Raw genomic sequence first — 24,202 nt, forward strand, 5'->3', positions numbered from 1 at the left:
AGCAGGAAGAGAAAAAGTGGCAGACCCTGGAAGGATGTCTTTAGGAAAGAGTGGGGGGAAAGAAATAATCCCCTTCAGCCCCTGTGTGAGTCAGGGGAGGGTGTGACCCTGTCCTGCCCCAGGAAGGTGTCCCCAGTGTGGATCCTCAGCTCCCCTTTCTTTCCCAAGCTCCCAGCAAGGTCTGGTTTTCATTCTGTGCTCTGTGGTTTGTAACTGTCCTGGGGGTTGGAGGCAGCACACTTTTCTGCTGAAAGAGCATCTTTTTAGGGCATCTTTTCCACAGCATCTCTGGACCTGCTTGAGCGGGGAGGGGACGGCTCAGAGTTTGGCAGCTCCATGTCTGCATTTTCCAGTGAGCAGCTGATTCCCTGCTAAACCTGACCTGGAAAGGCAGGGAGCTGCTAAATGAGCTTGGTGACCCTGGGTATTGTACAATGACACTTTTTTTCCCCCCTTAAGTCCTTTAATTTGCTGAAGGGCAAAGAGGGCCAGCTTTGCCAGGTGGGTGCTAATTGCATTCCATAGGGAGATGGAAGAGTGAGAGGCAGATATAACACAGTGTTTGAGCTGTTGTGAGGTGTTTCCCAAATGGTTTAGGATGATCAGTTTGGGGATTAATTAAAATATGGCCCTAACAACTTGTCTTTCTCCCTGTATGTCTAGAACAAGCGATGGCAAGGCTTTTAGTTTTTTTTTTTTTAGCTGAAGTATCAACACAAAAAGAACAGTCCCTGCCTGTGTGCTGGGAGCTGCAGGGTTGCTCATTAGCACAGGTTTTAGGGGGGAATTAATTGGTATTTGTGGGAATCTGGGCAGGAGTCTTAGGAAGAGAGACAGAAAGAGGTTGTGGGGGGCAAGGACTGAAGCGTTCAAGGGATGTGGTGTGGAAGGGAGACTGTGCTGGGACTTCAAGGGATGGAAATCAGGTGAAGGTGGGATGGAATGGCAGAAGAAGAAAGTGTGTGTGCTGGAGGGTGGGAGGGAAGGTGGAGATGAGGAGTGTGTTGGCCTGGGAAGTCCTGACTCTGTGTGGCAAATGCAGGGCGGGTCCTCCAGAGTTTGGAAAAGGCCACGTTTGGTGAGTCCTGTTTGCTTTCTGGTCCCCAAGTGGGAAACGAAGGGGCAAGTGTGCACTGTCCTGACGCTGGTGGCACATCCCTGGGATTTGTGGGAATCTCTTCTGCAGGGCAGGAGTCTGATGGAGGCTGAGCCAGGGAGACAGTGCACACCCCTCAGTGCTTGAGCCACCCCTGGGGCTTCTTGTCATCATGTTGGTTGAGTGCATTGCTCTCAGAAAGAGGCTCCAGACGCTCCTCTTTTGCTAAAAACGGGATTGTGTCAAGTGTTGTAGTGGTTGAGGCCTCTGGATTGACCTGGTCCCAAGACCAGCCAGGTTGGCTCTCGGAGCGGGGTGTCAAAGAACAGCCCCCTGAGGTCAGGGCTCAGGTGTCACCTGTCACTTGGTGTGGCCACTCAAGAGGGGAGGCCTCTGGATGAAACCACCCTGCCATGGCAGGTTGTTCAGGAGGTAGGAAGTTCTCTAATTTCCCAAGAGCTCAGATTCTGTGTGTGAGCACTGATCCTTCCTGGCTAAGACACCTTGGACAAACTATTTCTGTGTTTGACTGAGGTGTGTCTTCTCCTGAGTTCTTCTGGAGCACCAACTACAATGGGATCAAGACCCTGTTGTACCATGTACTCTGTTGTACCCAGTGTTCTACAAAAAGAACAAGGACAGTCCTACCTCAGGTACCTTAAAACCCAAGTCCTATATTTAGCTCCCTCTCAGGAGTGCTCTGAGCATTATGTCTTTAAAGCACTTAGTGCCTGTCATCAGGAGCTCTCTGTAGAAACACAGAGTCTCACAGTCACACATCTGGGGCCTCTTAGGGGTTGTTCCCAGTGCTGAACAGCATAACCAGTCACAGATGTGCACTGGTGGTGGAGACCAAGCTCCAGCCCTCCTTCCTCGAGGCCCTGATGGCAGAGCAGCTCAGCTCAAGCTTTACTTCAGCACTTGGGTTGGGTTTGGTAGCAAAGTACTTAAACTTACACAAAGCTCTGCCTTCACCTTCACTGAGTCCCACTGGAGCAATTCCAGGTTTTTGTCCCAGAGGTGTCTGTTGTGTTCATTACAACCAAACGTGTTACTGACCCACCTTGGATCCATGGATGGTGTGTTAGTTGGCAGAATGCAGATGTGCACAAGAAGAAAGGCACTGCAGTGAGAATGTTTCTCTCTGGTGACCAAACGAGCTCCTCTATTGGTGGCCCTGGATGTTGCACGTCACGGTGTGTCACCCCCATGACCTGTCTGCCAAGAGCAGACAGATGGGAAGATGTTTGAAGAGCACAAGGACTCTCTGGGGTGCCCTGTGTGTCTGAGAGCACACCCGAAAACCAGCCACAAATTGGCCTGGGCACTGAGGGGGGAGAATGTCTGAGCACAGCCAGACCCAGAGGTGTCAGAGAAGTTAAATGCACTGAGCAAGCCCCTGTAAAATAGGCTTTCTTGACCTTGAAAAGTAAGTAGTAAGTTCACAGCTCAGTAAAATGCAATTAGGGGGGTGAAGCTTGTACACACTTGCTGAAGAAGTACCTGTGAACTCAGAGTTTCTCTTCCTGCAGCCAAATTAACATCATAGTGACATTCTTTTTCCGGGAAAGCCCGTTTTGTGCAATGCCATCCCTTCTCTGACATGTTGGTCTTTAAGAATAACTCCATGAGCACACACAGGAGTAGCCCAGGGAGGGATAATATGGATCAAAGGGCCCCTGTAGGGAAACTGGGAAGCCCTGTGAGGACCCCTCTGAGCAGTGCCCTGCCTCAGGGTACAGTCCCTTCTTACAGCACCTTTTTATGTCCACTGATGTCCAACTTTTTGGCCTCAGTGACACGAAGCTCTGCCTGGGGCCACGGCTCACAAACACCACCCATGTTTTCCTCCCTTCCCCTCAGGAGTGGGAAGGAGGGAGGGAGGAGGGAGCTCCTTGGTCGGCCTCATCAACCTCTGCAGGTCTTACAGCCTGATCCAGCAGTTTGGTTCCCTGCCCTCTCCCATTCCCTGGGCTCTGTGGAGGAGATGCCCCGTGCATGGGGCTCACCCACTTTGCTGCTGAACCTGCCACCCCCCCCCAAAACTCAACCCCAAACTGGAGTATCCAGCTTTGTGTTCATGTCTGCACTACACTGTGGTATTTCTTCATTTCTTTTCTTGCCAAATGGCAGCTTTCCCCCCCTTTCCAACTAATCTATAGAGAGAGGAAATGTTTGCAGAAAGGAAAACAAGAACACGCATTAAAAGCAACCACAAACACGAACAGCTTGTTATGGAGGCACAGCCTGGAAATAACAGCTTCCTCATGAAAATAAAAGTGCAAAATATTATTTATAACCTTTGAATGGGGTTTAGAAACTGTTGGCTTGTGTTTTTGTGGGTTCTCTTCTTTGCCTGATTCCATACTTGCTCCTGTGGTTCTGTTCCAGTTCCCTGTCCCACTGTGGGGGTAACTCCAGTCATGGTTTCTCTTGGGACAAGATGGATTTAAGGAATTCTTGTTTCCCCACCTTTGGCTGTGTGGTCCTGTGCTGGCACTGAAGTTTGATGTCTCTTTGGTGTGTCCAAGCAGCAGCTTTGCCTGGAAGCAGAAGGGTTGTGAGGAGGGTGGGAATGGACTCTGGTACCCAAGGAGGTTCAGTTTTACACAGGGGGATAAAAGCAGCAATGCAAGTCAAACCAAAGGTGTGTCTGAGGTGGGTTTTGGGCAGTGGTTGGTGGGAGTGACTACCTGAGGATGAATAGTTTGCAGTTTGGCCCCACAAATCAGTGCCTGAGCACAAACGAGGGGGGTGATGTTTTGCTGCTGAGGATGGAAGAGTTTGGGAACTTCTTAAACTGCCTGTGCTGAAGAAGGTGTTATGATGTGTCCTGATTCTCTGATGCTTGGGTTGGGCTTCAAAACAGAGATAGTGCAGGGTCATGGAACAGTTTGGGTTGGAAGGGACTTTTAAAGATCATCTATTTCCAGTGGTTTCTCAAAGCCCCATCCAACCTGACCCTGAAGGCTTCCAGTGATGGGGTATCTGTAACTTCTCTGGGCAAGGAGCTGCCCTGCCATCATCTCTGAGAGCCTTGCAGGCAGGCTGTGTCCTGCCAGAGCGATGTCCCAGCAGCTCAGAGAGGAGAGCAAGACAGTTAATTCTTGCTTCAATTGCAATCTGCCTTCTAAAAATAAAGCTGCCCACAGCTGGTCCTCTGGTCACCCTGAGGGGCTCACGGCTGACCATGGTAAATGTGCAGGATTGCCTTTCCCCTTGGCCTTGCCTGCTCAGGCCCCTGTGTCCTGAGCTGTCCCACAGGCACTGAGCCTGTTTGGGAGTAGTTTGGATGCTTCACAAAGCCCACCAAGTGCAGAGCTTGCACTCAGGGCTTTGCTGAATCAATACATCATCAGGTGTGTGCACCAGGGCCCTTTTCTGTCTTTTGAATGGTGACAGGCCCTAAATTGATCTTTGAAGTTCCTGGAACAGTATCAGATTTGTAATGTCGAGTCCTGCTGTGGTTTATGTTCTATGGCATTGGGAGGCTGCTAATTCAGACTCCTCTTATGATACTTCATCAGCTTTTAGATCTCTCTGTGCTCCCTCAGAGCAGATGGATTGCTGGACAAAGCTTTTAGTGGGGCTTCTCAACCTCACTGCTGTCAGTGTGAGGAGAGGCTGGGATAATTCACTCCTGCATGGAGCATCCTCCTCTCACAGAGCATCCACGGGTGTGCCCAGAGTCCCCTCTTGTCCTGGAGCCTCAGCAGGTGACTCTCAGATTTATGGCTGGGAGTGGAGCAGCCAGCCCTGCTCACCTGGTGCTGGTCTGCTCTGAAGGGTTCCAGTCTACTCTGAAGGGTTCCAGTCTGCTCTGAAGGGTTCTAGTCTGGTCTTAAGAGGGGGAAAATGCCCAAACAGGCCTGGAGGGAGAAGCCTGTGGAGCACTTTGGCTGCAGCTGCTGGAGTGACCAGTGATGGAGATAAAGGGTCCCAGAAATGAACTGAACCCAGACTGCTGATGCCAGAGGGTCTCACCAGGAAGGCGACCTTAAGCCATGCAGCTCTGGTTGTGTTGTCTTGGAATCAACCTGCTGTCCAGGATGCTGTGCTGGGGGAGAACCTGCTCTGCTCTGCTGGGCACCCCTTCTCTCTCTCATTAGATTTTGTATCTGGTTGTGTTGGTGAGGCCCTGGCACAGGTTGCCCAGAGAAGCTGTGGCTGCCCCATCCCTGGGAGTGTCCAAGGCCAGGTTGGATGATGCTTGGAGCAACCTGATTTAGTGGAAGGTGTCCCTGCCCATGGCAGGGGGTGGAACTGGATGGTCTTTAAGGTCCCTTCAACCCAAACCAATCTGGGATTCTATGTTGGGTGCTCTTCTCTACTTGTCCCTTTTCTGAGGGTGTTCTTTGCTCTTTTGTTGCTGCCTGGGCTTGATGGTGCTTTGTGGTGGTTTGGGCCACCATAAAAGAGCAGGGAGAAGCTTGTGAGAAGCTTGGGAGAAGATTGCTTCAGACTGTTGTAACCAGCTCCTGGAAATACCTTCTGTGTGGTGGTAGGGAAATAATTTTGCCTGCATCCCAGGGAGATTGGATCCTTGAAAGCAGCCCTTAAGCAGGGCTTAACAAAGCGAGCTCTCTGGAGTTCCTCAACATCTTGAACATGGATATGGTGTGTCTGGAGTCAGCTGTCTCACTAAATGATCTTAGTGATGGTTTTGACCCTGATTTTCCTTTTTGTTATCCATTGTGATCTACTCCTTTTTGCCTCTTTTTCCTCCCTTCTCTCCAATAAATAACAGCTATTTCCAGAATATGATGGTCCCATCTGTTACTCAGAGATATAAATTTGTATTTGTCTGTCATAAAGTGCAAGTGAGATTGCTGTAACATACTCTTTTCTCTCCCTTTTCTGCAAATCCCCTCCATCCCTCCCCACTCACAGATCCCAGTCTGTTCCCAGGAATTGTGAGTCGATGCTGGTGCTGTGTTTGGACTTGGAAACTGCCTCAGATGTATCAATGTCATGCCTGCAAAATACAGATCCTTCCTTCCAAGGCCTGTGTCTTGCACCTGCTGATGGAATGATGTGGTTTATTCCAGCACATTTCATCCCACAGAGCTCTGGGATCCCTGTGCCAGCCCAGGGGGGCACAAGGTGACAGTGGGAAAAGCACAGGAAAGCCATATCCATTAGAAACCTTGGAGAATGTGAAGGGCAGCAGGGTATAACTGGTCATTTTGGGAGCAGAGGAGACTGAGGGGAGACCTCACTGCAGTTCCAGCTTCCTGGGCAGGGGCACAGGAGGGGCAGGGGCTGAGCTCTGCTCTGGGGGGACCAGGGACAGCAGCCAGGGAATGGCTGGAGCTGTGTCAGGGCAGGCTCAGGTTGGATCTCAGCCAAAGGTTCTTCCCCCAGAGGCTGGTTGGGCACTGCCCAGGCTCCCCAGGGCAGTGGGCACAGCCCCAAGGCTGCCAGAGCTCAGGGAGGGTTTGGCTGATCCTCTGGGGCACAGGGGGTGACTCTTGGGGCTGGGCCTGTGCAGGGCTGAGGGTTGGACTCCATGATCCTTGGGGGTCCCTTCCAGCTCAGCACATCTTGGGATTCTGTGAAACCTGTACCACTGTAAGTGATGGGCTCCAGGATTGGAATTTCTCCTTTGGAAGGGCAGCTCCAGCAGCAGCACCATCTCCTGGGTGATGATACCAGCACCCACCAGGGAAGAGCATTCCTCCAATTATTAAATTGCCAGGAATACTTCACAGGTGCCCAGGGTTTTCCCGGGGATACAAATCACCTCCAGGCTTGTCTTTTGTGTCTGAACAAGATCTCTCTGCCTGAGACTCCCACGGAGGCACTGCCTGTTCTCCCTGATGAGCTGCAAAGAGCTTTCCCCAGCCCACAGATTTGTGACTCTGTTGCTAAATCCTTCCTCCTTCAACAGTGATTTTATAAATGTGGAGCAGGATGGTGGATTCCAATATCTTCAGACTTTCAGGGAGCACAGTTTAGAATCAACTAAATTATTCCTCAGAACTAAAAAGCCTCGGCCAGCTGAAGGATTTCTGTTATTTTGTGCCAGAGGCAAATCTTGATTGGGAAATTCTCATTTGGAACCCGAGCTTGGTGGTGTAATGGCCTAACCAGGGTGAGACTGGCTTTGACATTCCCCTGATGACTTTATTGTCCTTGCAGTGGGTGCTGATCCTCCCTCTGGCTCTGAGGGGAATTTCTCTCTGTCTCCATTTTCATATAGATAAGAAAACTTCAATTTTGAATATGTGCGTGTATAGATATATATAAATGTATATTTATGTCTAAATATTTTCAAATGAGATTTCAAGCCCTGTGCAGTGTGACTGTGCTCTCCCACCCTTTCCATGCAGTACAAGGTGGGAAAAAAACCTTGGAAAACATTCCCATAAAGATGTAAATGCAGCTGTACTGAAATCATTCTTCTACAAATCATCTTCTAATCTGCCTTAAATCATAGAATCCCAGAATATTTTGGGTTGGAAGGGACCTTAAAGCTCAGCTTGTTCCACCCCCTGCCCTGGGCAGGGACACCTTCCACCAGACCAGAATACTCAGAGCTCCATCCAGCCTGGCCTTGAGCACTTTAATATATTTAATATATTATATTTAATATATGTGCCCATCCTGTTTTGGTCCTTGCCTGGCTGGGCTGCAGGAAAATATGTTCTATTCACTCACACCCACCTGTCACAATTATTTAAGTGAAATCTTAATGCTCTGTTGGCCAAATTCATTTCAGGGAGAATTATTCACATCATTTTACATAGGCAGGAGCTTTCTTAGAGATGCAATATGTTGCATTACAGGTAAAATATGCTGTATTTTCAGTTTGTGTCTGGCTAAAAATCCCTGCTTGCCAAGTCTGGGATCCACTCCTTTTTCTGAGCTCACATTTGTCATTCAGTGTGAAGGCAGAGGTTGGAAGTTTTCTTTTTCCAGTGCCCATGTTCATGTTAATCTCTGCAGTAAACCACCACATCATTTGCATGGTGAAGGACACCAGGCAGCTCTTGGATCCCTGCAGCTGAAAGAGATGTTCTGATATGCTAAAGAACAGCTCACTAGAAAAGTACTGTCCAAAGGGAAGGACATTGATCCTTTAGCAAGGGGGATTTGTTGGAAGTGCTGCAGCATCCGATTTTGGGGATATACTGGCTTTTGATAAGTGGGAAAAATACACTTTACATGTACACTGAAGAAAACTGTGCAGGGTTCAGGGGAATACTGCTTTTTCACTGGACTCTAGTATTTAAGCTCATTTTAAAAAATTCTATATATGTTTTCCCCCATCTCTTTTCTGCTGCTCCCTTTACTGCTACTTTTAGTTCCCTCTGCAGGAGGATAAGATGCTCTGAGAAGGAGGTGAGTGCCAGGGAAGGTCCCACAGGTTGGATGTTACGTAGTGTAACCTACAGTCAGAGTTATTTATTCTAATAAACAAAAGGCTGCCTAAAAACTGTGTAAAAACAGGCAGAAAAGGGAAAATCCCACGTCCCAGGTTGCACCAAAGCTGCAAAGGAAAATTGGTGCTTGTTCATCTGCCAATTACCCTTATCCTTAATGAGCCCTCCTTTAACAGTCTGTATGGGCAGCAACCAGCAGGACAACACTACGAACTCCAGCAGTTTTCCATAATTTCCAGCATTACCTGGGACACTTTGCCCTTTGGTAGCTATTGTAGTTTCTCACAAAATGCCCTAAAAGCCTCTCAGTTGTGTCCTCTCTGTCCATCTCCCCTGGGAGGTCACACAGAGGCACCACGAGCGCTGGGAGTGCTGGAACACAGGCAAAGATTGGACCATTTACCCCATTGCTGTGGCTTTTCCCTGAGTCAGAAATGTCTTGTTGGTCTTATTGACCTCTGGCTGAGAGAGGCCAGGAGCCCAAATCCCTGCAAGAGCTCTCTGGGCTGGAAGATCCCAGTGCTCAACTTAATCTGGGCTGTAATTTTCAGAGACATCCCCTGTAATTTTCTCTTTATGGTTCCCGTGTTTTCAGGACCATTTCAGTATTATTTATCTCTTCTGGAGGAGGAGGGGTTTATGTTCCTCTTTATTGTAGGAATGTGCCTTTCAACCTGAGCTGTGTGTACTTCTCAGCAGGATGACATAAATAAAGAAAAATGCAGCTGAAAAATTTACTTTTCCAGAAATCTTTCCTATATTAGTATCACGAAATGGTTTGCGTTGGAAGGGACCTTATGGATCATCTTGTTCCAATCCCCTGCCATGGGCAGGGACACCTTCCACTAGCCCAGGTTGCTCCAAGCCCTGTCCAACCTGGCCTTGGACACTTCCAGGGATCCAGGGGCAGCCACAGCTTCTCTGGGCAACCTGTGCCAGGGCCTCCCCACCCTCCCAGGGGAGAATTTCCTCCTGATATTCAATCTAAACCCACTCTCTGGCAGTTTGTAGCCATTCCCCTTGTCCTGTCCCTCCATCCCTTGTCCCAAGTCCCTCTCCAGCCCTCCTGGGACCCCCTTTATGGTACTGGAAGGCTGATGTTCTTTTCCACCCTCAGCATTAAGGCTCAACACCCCTGTTTCATCAGAGATGCCTTTTAATTTCAGGTCCTCTTCCCTCTTCCCCAGCCACCTTAAAGTTTGCTCAGCTGAGGTTTAGATCAGGGTTAATGTTTTCCTTCATCCAGGCTGACATGGAGCAAAATGCTTTTCCCCCCCAGCAGCTCCCAGGGAGACTGTTTGGAAATGAAGGCTGGGTATCCCATTAATATTGTGTTTTACTAAAGGTTTTCTCTATCCTAGAAAACCCCTGTCTCCTCAGGAAATACACTGCCAGTTTAAGAAGAGGCAAATATATTTACTAGAACTGTACTCAGCCTAGGAATAATTTTGCTGTAGAGATTAAATTTTTACATCACCTTGAAGAAAACCAACTCTTTGCCAGTCCCCAGGGATGCCACGTCTGGCCATTTCAGTAGAAGGGACTCAGATCTTGGCAGCTTTAAGTGGTGTGGGTTTTGTCCTTCTATTCCTGCAGTATAAGTGCAATATATTCCTTTTGTTGCAAAGTTCAGAATTTTTAGGAGATTCTGAAAAAATCCCCACCTGGTTTTGTTTTTAAGGAGCTTGGGTGAACGTGGCTTTGGGAGGAGTGCTCTGGCTGCTCAGAGCTCTGAACATCTCATGGTGATGCAGCTCATTACCACCTCAAGAGCTGGCAGAATTCCCCAGGGAGTGAAATGTCTCCCAAGATCAAGCCTTTTTGAGGGGGATTAGTGCTGTTTATCCCTGTAGATGGGCTGGAGCAGACATCAGGAAAGACCTTCTGGCAGTGGTTCAGCATTTCTGCTTTGGTTCCTGCCCAGAATGATGAAGGGTTCACTCTGTGAATTGGGAGCAGTTTTGACTCGTTGCTTATTAGCCCTGTTCCTGGAGGAAACAAGCTGACAGGATCATGCTCTTGCTCTTTCTTGCTCCTTGTGTCTCTGTGTGTGACTTCTGGCCCCTCCAGGCTGATTTTAAAAAAGTTTTATAGAATCACAGGATCAGAGAATCTCCTGAGTTAGAAGGGACCCCCAAGGATCATGGAGTCCAACCCTCAGCCCTGCACAGGCCCAGCCCCAAGAGTCACCCCCTGTGCCCCAGAGGATCAGCCAAACCCTCCCTGAGCTCTGGCAGCCTTGGGGCTGTGCCCACTGCCCTGGGGAGCCTGGGCAGTGCCCAACCAGCCTCTGGGGGAAGAACCTTTTGCTGAGATCCAACCTGAGCCTGCCCTGACACAGCTCCAGCCATTCCCTGGCTGCTGTCCCTGCTCACACAGATCAGAGCTGCCCCTCGAGAGGAAGTTTGGCAAAGGGCTGGAGGTTTTCCAAGGGAAGCACATGTTGGTAGGAGGCCACAGCAGAAGGCTGTGCTGGAAACCAGCCCTGGACAGTTGTGTGGGGATCAGCTGCCTTCAGAGGTTTGTTCCCCTCCTGCTCCTGCGGCTCCAGAGGCACCAACTCCTTCACTTTGCTGTTTGGACACAGTGAGAGCTCCCTTGTCCTGTGGTGTTTCTATGCAGGCTGCAAAGGGCAGGCAGGAAATGGCAGAAGGTCTCTGTGCCACCTCCCAAAGCCTGCAGGCTGTAGCTCCCTGCTCCCGACACCCTGGGCTCCTGCTGCAGGGACAGGGGTGTCAGCAGGGATTGGAAAAGGTCCTTTGGAGATCAGGGGAGCCCTTAGTGAGCCCTCACTTAAGCCTGGGAAATGTGTGGGTGTCTCTGTGCTCCCAAAATTAGCTCAGTTGGTCAGAGCATGGTGCTGATAACACCAGGGTTGTGGGTCTGATCCCTGTATGGGCCAGTCATGGAAGAGCTGGTCTTGATCATCCTTGCGGGTCCCCTCCAACTGGGAATATTCTGGGATTCTGACATGAAATGTGGGTTGATGTAAAGCCCTGGGAGCTCCCTGTGAGAAGGTTCCTGCCTGGCTGAAGCAGCCACATGGGCTGGGCTGAGGGGAACTTCTGAAGTTACAGCAAAAGTACCTCAAGCTCACAGAAAGGTGCCCTTTGTGCAGCCCAAAATGTGGTGAATAAAAAACAATAAAAGGATTGACTGGACGAGGATTTGCTGGAACCATTTGTTTCCAGTCCTGCCTATCCTGAGGCACCTTTCCAGCCAGCTGGAAACTAATTTCTTCCTCTTCTGTTTGGACAGGAATTACCTTTCTTGCCAAACATTCCTCGACTCTTGCACACCAAGGTGACATCCCTGCTCAGGGCTGAGCCCTCCTGACAGCCCAGGCTGGAGGAGGAAATGTTCAACCAGCACACAGACAGACAGGGAGATCCTCCTTGTCACATCTCACCTGGGAATACTCATCTCCATGACTCTCCCTGTGGGGGTGTGGGATATCCTGGCTGCTCTCCTGGAAGGCAGGGGGATGGATCCCAGCAGTGCCCTGCCCAACACAGATGGATGGATCACCTTGATTGACTCCCTTGGTTAAATGACTTGGATTTATCTGAACTTTCTGAGACGGAGTTTAGAGCAGTATAAAGATAGAACATGCAGAAATAAGGGAATGTACTCAGTGAGGAGAGAGAAGCGTGTGCTGGGATGTGTGTGTGTGTCCAGTTGTCACGACTGTGGTCACAGAATAAAGCAGTTAATGGCATTATGGGTTTGTCAGTCAGAGCTGGTGGATATAAATCATGTCTTGGCCTCTCTCTGGTTCCTCAAGAGAGGCTTCATTTCACCAGGTCCCTCATTCTGCAGTGTCACAGCAGAGCCTCCTCCCAAGCACGGGAGCACAGAGGGGTCTGTGTGGGCTCTGCCCATGCCTTGACTGCACCTTGGGAGAGACAGAGAGTGCACCATCCCCTGGGGTATCTTTGCTGTGTAACAGAACCACAGAAAGCCAAGTAAAGGTGTTCTGGTGCTGTCCAGCAGCTCCCACTCCTCTCTCCCAGTCGGTGTCACTGGTGGATTGAAGGTTTGGCTGGAGGGAACACCCAGCCTGCAGAATTCCTTGGCAAAGGTATCCTTGTTCCAGGCCTCTCCTGCTGCTGCAAAGACCAGCTCAGCTGCACCATCGTGGAAAGGCTGGTGTGACCTCAGAGGTTGTTGGGATTTGGAACACTAAGCGGGGATCCCTCACTTGGAATTCCAGGTACTTCCCTGAGGTGCTGGAGCTGGGAGCCCAATTCCCTTGGTCTGGACAGAGATAAGAGACTGAGAGGGAGGCTGACAGAGCTTGTGGTGGATGGATCAGCCTGGCAGGGATGAGTCTGTCCCTGCTGACTGCAAGTGTGGAGCTCTGGGAGAAGCTCTGCCTTCAGTGTCTGAGTTAAGCTCAGATTGTAATCTCTTGATAATAACCCAGATTGTGTTTTTAAAACCTGCTTTAAACAGAGCCAGGTGCTGTGATGTTTGGGTTCTGATATCCCACTGAGGGGGAACCCCAGGTGCCACTGCCCAGCACCGAGGTCCTTCACCCACAGAGCCTCTGCCAGGCCTTGCCCACTCAGAAAGTCCCTGCTGCCCTTCAGCCCCTCTTCCAGATTCAAAGCACCAACAGCAAGAGCACTGGGGGAGTGAGAAATGTGTTAAAATGGATCCAGAAAAGCAAAATTAAGCTTTAAAAGCAAACTGGTGGAGGCTGAGGGTTCCTGTGGTGGAAGTGAGCTGTGGAAGGGCTTCATAGGTCAGTCTTCCTTCCAGTCCTTGGAGAGACAGGAAGAATTTGTTACGGATTTTGGTGGAACTGTTTCATGGGGAACGTGAAGAAGAAGGAATTGAAATGATAAACTGAGTTTTTGTTAGTGTGTCTGTTAGAGTGGTAAAACCCTCAGCTGATGACCTGGGCAAGACCTGGGGTACTCTGAGGAAATGTGTTTGGGCAGAAAGATCAGATTTTGAGGAAGAAACAGACATTTTGAGAAGAATTGTCTCTGTGAGAGAATATTTTTTAAAAAATGCTGTTTAACTCTGCTGCGGTCTGTGTGTGACATGAAATTGGTGTCTCTTCCCTCCATAACCCGGCTGTGTCCCCTGGGTGGGGTTGGGAAGTTCACAGAGTGATCTCCTGACCTCCTGCAGGCCACAAAGTGTCCCCTTTCCCAGCTTCTTGACCGGCTCCTCTGGCTCTTCTGAGCCTCGAGATGGAACAAGGCAGCTGGGATGTGTCATCCATCCCTGTGTCACAGCCAGTGGCTCCTGGCAGTTGATTTGTTGTGATTATCCTGGGATAAAATCTAATCAAGTGTGGTCAGAGGGACTCCAGCAGTCTGAAGGAGCAGGGAAGGATGTGCAGAGGTTCCTTGTCAGAAGGAATAATAGGAATAACAACAATAACAGGAATAACAATACTAATACTACTACCAATGATAATTCAACCCGTGCTTCCAACTGTGATTTACATTCCCAGGTGATTTTCTTTCTGCCTCTCTATGCTACTTTTGGAGGAAAAATGTGTTTAAATCTGTGTCTTGTGGGGAGGTAGGAATGTTTTCTCCAGGGCAGAGGAGGTCCATGGGAGGTTTGGGAGCTGGACCAAGCTCATCCTGAAACCCTGTGCACAACCTCAAGGTTATTGTCCCTTCAAAAGCAACAGAGGTGACAAAATCTGTCCTGCTCTGCCACTGAAACAAAGGAGAATTTACCCTGGTGTCTTTAATTAAAAACACAAACAAACAAAAAAAGGCAAAACAAACAAACAAACCCAACATTATTTTTATGTTTCTGACAAAAAGAGAGAGTCTCTGCAAATGAAAAATATTAAAATTCCAGGTATCCTGTCTAATAAATAATAACATGAGCTTGAACTTGGCTTCCCACAGTCAGCACCAAATCATGCACAGAGCTCTTTATGTTTTGAACTTTGCCTATTTCCCTCAGCTCTGCACATATAAATAAATAATTCCCCTTGATAAAGGTCTGGGAATGCTGTACTTTAAAAGATAAGAAAGCTTTGAGGGGGAAATTGTTTTTAAATCCGTAACATTTGTATGCTGTTCACTGCTCACACCGAGCAAAAACTCATTCACTTGGCAGTTAACCAACCCTATTTTATTCTTACTCTGTGTTCAACCTCTCCTTCTCCTGGGGACACCTAACCTTCTGTGTAATTACCTCTCTGAGAGTGGGAAGGAGGCCTAAATAACCTCCCTAACAACTAAATAAATACAGAGATCCCTGGGACAGGTTATCACTCGGATGCCAGTGGTGGAGCTATCAGGAACAGCGTGCCTGAGCCAGGAGGACTTCCAAGACTTGAGGCAGTTTTGTTCCAGCACTGGGCCAGAGAACTGGAATCTGGAATGTTTTCAACAACCCAACCTTGGATTTTTGGAGTATTTGAATGTCTTTGATGGCTGGAAAGAACAGAGATGGATTTTAACAGTGCTGGTGGTCTTTGTTTTCTCTCGAGGTCTGTCCAAGTCACTCGGTCTCATCGAAGGCTATGGGGGGCGTGGGAAGGGTGGCCTGCCAGCCACCCTATCCCCTGAGGAGGAGGAGAAGGCAAAGGGACCCCATGAGAAATATGGCTACAACTCCTACCTCAGTGAGAAAATCTCTCTGGATCGTTCCATCCCGGATTATCGGCCGACCAAGTAAGTCCCTGTTGCTCCACGAGGGAGTGCTCGGGTTTGGGGGTGGCACCACAGGAATGCTGGTGGTTTCCATGCTCTGGTTTGGGACTCTTGGCTCTTCCCTCATGACTGTTCACAGGGTCCTGCTCAGGAATGAGCAACTGGGGTAGTTTGGCTGAAACTGAGATCAGGGAATCACAAAATCACTAAGGTTGGGAAAGCCCTCTAAGATTTGAGTCCAACTGCAAACCCGGCACCAGGGTGTTCACAACTAAACCATAGCTCCAAGTGCCACATCCACGTGCTTTTGGAACACTTCCAGGGATGGTGACTGGGCAGCTGTGCCAGGGCTGGACACTCTTTCAGTGAAGATGTTTTCCCAACATCCAAGCTGAACCTCCCCTGGCACAGCTTGAGGCCGTTCCCTCTTGTCCTGTCACTTGTTCCCTGGGAGAGGAAGCTGATCTCCACCTGGCTCCAAGTAGCTGCAGAGAGTGACATAATTCATTAAGATGATTTATCAGGGGGAAAAAAAAGTGATTTTCTTCCCACTCTTCTCTCTGTTTTCACAAAGCAGTCCATGACTTTGGGTGGGAGTGGTGCCATCAGAGTCTCACAGCAGCTTTCACCAGCCGCGGCTGTTCCCTGAGCTGTTGACCTTGGTGTTTATTACCCTGTAAATGTGTGCAAAGACTCTCCCTCTCTCTCCCTTATCAGCTCCTTCACATCCCTGCAGGACCTCCAGGGCTCTGGGGCTGCCCTTGGGCTCCTCCTGGGACACTGTGGGATCTCCTGCTGGAGATCTGGGCCTTTCAAGGGAGTTGCTCGGGTGGCAACATCCTCCCTCTAGTTTTTTGCCAGAATGATCTTTTAAGGTGATGGTGACGTTTACCTGCCAAGCACCACAGAAGAACAGACTAAAAAGAGGTGACACACCATTTCCCTCAGAGTGGGAGAAAAGACACGCTGTGAGTTTATCTTTGTGAAGGTTAATTTTAGATATGGCCAGTGGAGAGTTCCTCAAAATAGCAAAGTGTCAATTTATCCAGGCCTGGAGTGAAATCCCTGATAAAAAAAGGAGCTGGGAGAGATTTAGATGCTGGAAGATACTTGTCCAATGCCTGTGTCGTGGGGGCAGTGACAAAGCTGTTGCTTGGCATCTGCATTAAAAATCCTGCAGCTCCCTCACTCCAGCAAATTGTTCAGGCTGGGAGAGCTTTTGTTCCTTCCCTTCTTCAAATGCTGCAGGAATTTCAAGCAGCCACTCCGAGTTTCCAGGGCTGTCAACCACTGACAACCCAAATCCTCGGCTGAGTTTTCCAAGGAGAGGAGGCCCAGGCTGCAGTTTTGCTGGGGTGGTTCAGGACAAACTGAATTGCAGCCACAAATTGCACCTTTGGCTCCACGAGATGCAAATCCCACTACAATGCAAATCCTTGGAGCGGGACCTCCTCGAGCTGTTACCTGAGGCTGAGCTGCTTATTTCCATTTCTCATCCAGAACTCTGACTTCAGCATTACTTCCTGAGAATTAATTTGGGAAGTAATGGGTTTTTTTTCAGATTTCGGGGGAAGAAAAGGATTCATTCTGACATTTTTAGGCTCGCATTGTATTTTCCCTTGGTGCCACTATCTATCATTTCATGGGAGAGTGGTGGAGAGGACAGAGCAGGCACAGCAATTCCTTAGAAATGCTTCATTTTGGAGCTGGGCTGATCCTCTGGAGAGAATTTGTGGCACTGACTGCAGCTGCATAACTTTTATCTATTTAAGAACTTCAGGAGTGTGTTTTCTTTGTTGCTTTTTTTTTTTAATTTTGGGGATCAATTGTCTTGGTAATGCAAGAGAACAGTTTATCTGGTACGAAATAGGCTGGAGTTTGCTGGAGGATTTGAAAAGTTTCAGCTGTTCCTACCTCTGGCTCCAGGCTCCTCTCAGTACTTCGTGCCTGCAGCTTTATGGCTGATTTTATGAAGGGTTGAACACAAACCATTTAAGTCAAGTATCCTGGGCTCTGATTAAAATAGATTCCAGTCAAAGGAAATTAGCCTAAATGGCTTTGAAATTGCAGCATTAGTGGGGGAAAAACTGTAGAGAACCTTCCAGCTGATAAGAATTACAAAGCATGTTAATTTTAAATATAATAGTGAAGCCTTGTTGGTTCAAGGAAAGAACCGGAATACTGATGGACTGGGACTGGGCCTGGCAGTGGCTGCTGCTCTCACATCCTTTCCTTTCCATCTTCTCTCTTTTTAAAGAAAGATTAATGTGGTGCAGGGTCACTGTGAGTGCTCCTCCTGCTCCCCCTTTGTGCCTGTGGCCAAAGGGAGGCAGAGGAAGGAGAGTTCCGGGGAAATTCGGCCCCATCCCTGAAGGTTCAGAGGTTCAGGTGTCCCTGCTCAGGGTGGTTTGCAGGCAGGGCTTGGGGATGAGGAGGCAGCACCACTCCCAGCTGAGGGGATTCTGTCCCTGCCCAGGGGCAGCAGAAAGGAGGGAGGTGATTTTCCCTGGAGAAAATGGTCCCGGAGGTGCTGGGTACAGGATGGTGCTTAGGAGAAGACAAGATCTTCCCCAGCAGCAAGAGTAGGGATGTGGATTACCTTGTTTGCCCTGATCTGAGGAACTATGGTGTCTCTTTTTGGTAGTTTGGGTTATCATCTTGGCTTTGGTTATAAAATGCAGGGTGAGAGATTTCCTTTTCCCTTCCTAAAACCTGAGGGTGCTCCCCTGGGCTGGGAGGTTGAAACCGTGCCCTGCTGGTCACCCCTGGAACAGGATTGGGTGTTGCACTGCACTGATTCCCAAAAAAGTGCTGCTGACAGTATGGATACATGGAATAATGTGTGCTGCTGGTGCCATCGGGGAGCTGGGCCTGTCAGACCTTAGTCTGGAGCTTATTAATATTGATATTCCTGGGCCTGACCTTGTGCTGAGCAGCAAAGGTTGTGTTGGGTGAGCATTGCAAGGTTTTGAGAGTGAATCACAGAACATGTTACATTTTGGATAGCCAAGAAAGCTCCTCCTTTAGCTAAAATAAGGCAGGACTGATGTTTTGGTGCAAGGGACTTTATTTCAGAACTTGCTACAGAACAGTGGCATAATGAGACAGGCACAGGCAACACATTTCTAACTTGTCTGATTGGGGTTTTTTGCCTTTAAGATGAGATTCCTGCCTGCTCTGGAAAACAATTACAGCTTCCAGATTGGAAGTAGCCAAGGTGCTGCCTGCAGGCTGCAGGACTTCTACACAAATCTCAAAAAAACTGAGCTGGAGAGCTTTTCTTCAATTTTCTGCAAAAACCTGTGAAGGACAAGGCTGATCTGTGAGTTTTATTGTTGAGCCACTCCCAGCATTTTCTGCCTGTGGAGGATGGGGGGATTTAGGAAGATGTGTTGTTTTCTATATTGAAAGTGAAGCATATTTATATGGGATCCCAGGGACTGGAACATTCCCTGCTTTGCTACCAGATTTTCTGTACCTCTCTTTTATTCTGTGATATGTGATTTAATGGGAACCTCTCCTGTGTGCAGCAGGAAAATAAAAATTGCTTTGTTGGATCAGTCTGCCTGTCCATCTTATCCAGCATCTAATCTCTGATAGTGGAATTACCAGATGCTTCAGGTTGAAGAAATCATATTAAGGAAAACTATGAAGTAATCTGCCCATCTGGTCCGTTCTGCCTCCTCTTTTCTCTCCTTTCAATCCTCTCTAATATAAAAGTGGAGTTCTCATTATCTCTTTAAAAGTCTCTTCCTTTCTGGAATCCTGCTAAGCTCTGATTCAGTGGTATTTTATGGCATTATGGGATTAAGGAGTAGATTTAAGTAAAATAATACCCACGATTGTTGGGACTATTGGATCACTGGGTGAGGATGACAAATTCCTGCTGCTGCAAATCTCTTGACAGCTGCTCCCGTGCAGGGAAGGCTCAGGATTTTCAAGTGAAGAGGAAGGAATGGGGGAAATGATAAGGAACTTCCACAGCTTGATTTTTTTTTTCAGATGACTTGAGGGCTTCCCAGCAGGACACACTGCCCCCTTCCTCCTGCCTGCCTGGGGGTCCAGAGCATGGAAAGGGGCTTTGGAAAAGTGATAGGATGGAGGGGAATGGCTTAAAAATGACAGAGGGCAGGGTTAGATTGGATTTCTTCCCCTGATAGGTAAGCAAAGGGTTTCATTCCCTTCTGGAGCACTCTGGGGTACCAGCACAGGAAGGACATGGAGCAATTCCAGAGGAAGCCATGGAGCTGCTCCAAGGGCTGGAGCCCCTCTGCTGTGGGACAGCTGGGAGAGCTGAGGGGGTTCACCTGGAGAAGAGAAGGATCCAGGGAGACCTGAGAGCCCCTTCCAGGGCCTAAAGGGGCTCCAGGAGAGCTGGAGAGGGACTGGGGACAAGGGATGGAGGGACAGGACACAGGGAATGGCTTCAAACTGAAAGAGAGTGGGTTTAGATGGGATATCGGGAAGAAATCCTCCCCTGTGAGGGAGGGGAGGCCCTGGCACAGGTTGCCCAGAGAAGCTGTGGTTGCCCCATCCCTGGAAGTGTCCAAGGCCAGGTTGGAGCAACCTGGGCTAGTGGAAGGTGTCCCTGCCCATGGCAGGGGGTTGGACAGGATGAGCTTTTATGTCCCTTCCAACCCAAACCATTCTGTGATTCTGTGATAGAAAAGCTTTGGAGTTGTGTTGGGAGCTTGATTTGCTTTTTCCAGCATTTCCCTGGCTTGTGTTACCACAGGGACCACGAGGCCTTGGAGCATGACCTGGGCAGAGCTCTACCATCACCTGCAGCCACTGCTAAAGATGGAACAGTTTCATATCACAGCCTTGATTTTAATTTTTCCTGGTGTTGTGTTTGGGGGTTGAGTCAGAGCCATTACTCTCAAGTGTCTCAAGCAGCTGAATCACCCATTTATTTCCACAGGAGCCTTCTCTGGAAGCCTGGGAGCAGTTGGGCTTTTTAGCACCATCTGGCTTGAGCTGGTTTTATTACCAGAGACCTCGTGCAGCAGCAAGTCTTGAAAGTCTTTCTTTGGGATGTGGTGCAAAAGATGGAGAGTTTTAGCTTCTGGGTAGAATTTGGGTTGTTTTTGATAATTTAACTTAAAGAAACTAAATCAAGCCTTGATTTAATTTTTCTTTAAATTGGTCTGTGTGTGCCCTTTGTGGGCTCTCAGTACGTCAGTGCTGGATGCTGCAACATTTGTGGGTGGAGAGAGGCCCTGTGCCCTTTGGGGTCTCTCCCACCCCTGGAGAGCCTCTTGCCCTCATGCCTTTGGGTCTCAGCCTCCCCTCAGCTTACTGGAATGTTGCAGGGCCAAAGAATTCCATTTTGGCCTTATAATCCAAACAGAATACACATTTGGAAAGTCATGAACATGACTTAGACACATCAAGACTGTCCAGGAGGATGGGCCTGGAGGGCCACGAGACCACACCTGCCTTCACACTGGTCTTAGTGTCTCATTTCCTCCTCAAAATTGAGGTTACACCACCTCCTTTAAGCTTTGCTCGAAGCAAAATGCTTTTTGCCTTTCCCTCCCTGCCCAAAGGAGCACGTTGGGTTTGGTAGATGTGGCTGAGATGTGCAAATAAGATGCGAGGGGGCTCTTTATTGACGGTTTCCTCAGGTCTTTAGGAGCTGGCACGTTCCTGAGTGGCACATTTGTGATGTGCCAGTTACTGAGTCGTGTCCTGCCCCGGGGTGTTTAGCCAGGCTTGATGAATTGAGTCTGAGAAGAAGGACAGCACTTCAGAAGACAAAAACAAACTACTTGAATTATGAGGGTGATATTTGCTTGGAAATAGAGTTTGGTGGCTGTTTATTTGTTGTGATTGCTCCTTATTGCAAACAGAGGAGGTCAAAAGAGCTCTTTGTCTCTTGCATGCACAATATGTTACTACAATACATTATTTTACCTTTTGCCAAGAGTCTTTTGTTTTGTTTCAATCCCACACACAAACAATAAAAATGAAGAGGGAGGCAAGATGTAGTGCTTTTTCTTCATCAAATAACTGAAGGAAAATCTAGTAAGGAATCAAGAGATCATAAGAAGGAAAAAGCCACGACTGTTTCAGATGTGAAATTCTCTTTGAATCACACGTGGGAGTATATTAAAAGGTACTTACATCTCCAGGAGAAACTCAGAACTAGTTGTGTGTCTCCTCTCCTAATAGATAGTTGTGGGTCTGATCCAGCATTGCATGAAAAACACTCCTGCCCTTGGCTTTTTATAGTTTCAGCCGTAAAAAAAGGAAAAGTAATATTTTCCAGTGCTTGGAAAGAAGCCACCTGAAAATTTTCTGGGAGAGCAAGTAAAGAAATCAAGCAGTGAGTATCAGTGACAAAGCATAAAGGAGCTGCCTCAGAACAGGGATCACCAAAACCAGATGAGTTTTGCAGTCCAGAGACAAGTTGCTGGATGTTTTCTGTCCGTGGGTGCCATCCTGTCCAATCTGTCCCAGCCCTGTGTGGCTCCAGGGATTTTTGTTCTGCCAGGCAGCACAGGGAGTCATGGAACTTCCTGAGCTGGAAGGGACCCACAAAGAGAGAGTCACAGAATCATTGAGGTTGGAAAAGACCTCCCAGGCCATCGAGTTCACCCTGTGCCTGATGCCCACCTTGTCCCCCAGCCCAGAGCACTGAGTGCCACCTCCAGTCCTTCCTTGGACACCTCCAGGGATGGGGACTCCACCACCTCCCTGGGCAGCCCCTTCCAGTGCCTGACCACCCTTTCCATGGAGAAATTCCTCCTGATGTCCAACCTGACCCTCCCCCAGCACAGCTTGAGGCCGTTCCCTCTCCTCCTGTCCCTTGTTCCCTGGGAGCAGAGCCCGACCCCTCCAGCTCCCCCCTCCTGTCAGGGAGTTGCAGAGCCAGAAGGTCCCCCCTGAGCCTCCTTTTCTCCAGGCTGAGCCCCCCCAGCTCCCTCAGCTGCTCCTGCTGCTCCAGCCCCTTCCCCAGCTCCGTTCCCTTCCCTGGACACGCTCCAACTCCTCAATGTCTCTCTTGAAGTGAGGGGCAAAATCATCCAGCCCAGCTCCCGGCCCTGCACAGACACCCCAACAATCCCAGAGAGTGTTGTCCAAACCCTCCCTGAGCTCTGGCAGCCTTGGGGCTGTGCCCACTGCCCTGGGGAGCCTGGTCAGTGCCCAACCAGCCTCTGGGGGAAGATCCTTTTGCTGAGATCCAACCTGATCCAACCTGAGCTCCAGCCCATTCCCTGGGTGCTGCCCCTCATGAGGAAGCTTCAGACCATTGTGAGGTCCTGGTGCTCTCCAGAGGAACTCTTGAGCCTGTGGCTGAGCTGTCCCCTCTCTGCTCTGAAGATTCCAGGGACAGGAGGTAAAGCAAACCCAGTTTCAGACCTCAAACAGTTTGGGTTTTGTTTCTCCTGCCTCCTCAAGGCCCTGGAGCTCTGAAGAGCTGCTGTGCTGTGAGTGCAGGTGCTGCTGGTGCCTGCAGCCTCTCCAGGGGTGGGACTGCAGCTTCTGGTGCCTTTGCAATGATTTGCAGAGAGGAAAAAGCCTCTTTACTGCTCCACTGCTTTTCCAGCACTAATACAAACCATCATGCTGCTGGATAAACACAGGTATTGATCTTTACTCTTTGGTGCAAACCCATACGAGTGTATGGAGATCCTGCTTTTTCTTGAAAATTGGGCAAGTTGAGACTCCAAAGACACACTTTTTCAGCAGTGCTTTATATTTATTGATTATTTTTAAGGCTGCTCCTGTGACCTGTTGGAGGTGCCTTGGACGTGAGGCAGCTGGGGTTGGCTCCAGGGAGCCGTGAAAATCCCACTAGAACTGGATATGTCAAACTCCCTGTGGAAAAGTTTAGGGCTTTATGTTTTGTCTCTGTTGTGGATTTAGGTAGGGACACAAGACAGCTTTTTCTTTCATTTCCTTTTGAAGCAGAGCTCACTGAAGCACATTCTGTGTGTGCAGTCAGAAGTTGCAGAAGACTTCAGTGCTTAGAAGGCCCAACATCATCTTTAAACTCGGTAAGAAAGTGCTTTGGGGAAGGTAACTCCAGTTTGTTTAGTGGCTGTTTGGAGATTCTCTTACTGTCATTATGCTGCACAGTGTCATCTGGAAACACTGTGACCATGGATTTATAGACACAGCACCGAGTTTTTTTCTGCAATACATTCCACTAATTGTCAATTCTCCCTTCCAGACTCCAGAATTATTACCTATTCTTGTAAGTTCAGAACATGATGCTTCAGGGAAGACTTGTATCAGAGGAGTGTGCTATAAAACATTTGCTAATGTAAACAGAAGTATTAAATGATCACTTTGGCAGAGGATGGGATTAGTGTAATTTAACAACTTGCTTTTGTGCTCCTCCGAACTCCAGCGCTGAAAAATACCTGTGTTATCATCAATGCTTGTGACTAAACTGTGCTTATGGAAATAAATGAGCCAATTTAAGCTTTGGATACACTCCTCTTTAGTTGGTTTCCAAAGAAATCAAAGCCTGTGTGTTTGTGTTGCTTCCCTGGATTGCTCCAGAGCTTTTCTGTTGCCCCAGGAGCTACAACGTCTTGGGGAGGGGTAGAGGAGGGGCAGGGACTGAGCTCTGCTCTGGGGGGACCAGGGACAGCAGCCAGGGAATGGCTGGAGCTGTGTCAGGGCAGGGTCAGGTTGGATCTCAGCCAAAGGTTCTTCCCCCAGAGGCTGGTTGGGCACTGACCAGGCTCCCCAGGGCAGTGGGCACAGCCCCAAGGCTGCCAGAGCTCAGGGAGGGTTTGGCTGATCCTCTGGGGCACAGGGGGTGACTCCTGGGGCTGGGCCTGTGCAGGGCTGAGGGTTGGACTCCATGATCCTTGTGGATCCCTCCCAGCTCAGCACACCCTGGGATTAAACAGCACATTCCCAGCCAAACCAGGCAGGGGGTGAGTCCAACACTGGTGTCTGGACAGTGTTGGTCCTGAAGTCCTTTAGTGAGTTTTCCAGCCCCCAGGGCAGTGCTGTGGGGGCTCTCCAGGGCAGAGAGAAGGACACAGAGATGGGTGACCCTGGTGGGGGGTGAGGGTGTCTTGCAGCCCGTGGCTCCTTTCAAAGCACAATCAACCACAAAGCCT

The 24,202-nt window shown here is 49.1% G+C and overlaps 1 protein-coding gene across 1 annotated transcript in view; it reads left to right on the plus strand.

Annotated features, from left to right (window-relative positions):
- GALNT17 (polypeptide N-acetylgalactosaminyltransferase 17) overlaps positions 1–24,202 on the plus strand; it is a 216,473-nt gene that overhangs the window by 44,494 nt on the left and 147,777 nt on the right. The window contains exon 2 of the mRNA XM_027704952.1: positions 14,954–15,137. Coding sequence (XP_027560753.1) covers positions 14,954–15,137 — 184 coding nt within the window. The remainder of the gene's footprint in view (positions 1–14,953; positions 15,138–24,202) is intronic.

This window comes from Neopelma chrysocephalum, unplaced genomic scaffold (genome assembly GCF_003984885.1).
Source record: "Neopelma chrysocephalum unplaced genomic scaffold, ASM398488v2 Primary Assembly neopelma1_299, whole genome shotgun sequence".
Taxonomy (NCBI): domain Eukaryota; kingdom Metazoa; phylum Chordata; class Aves; order Passeriformes; family Pipridae; genus Neopelma; species Neopelma chrysocephalum.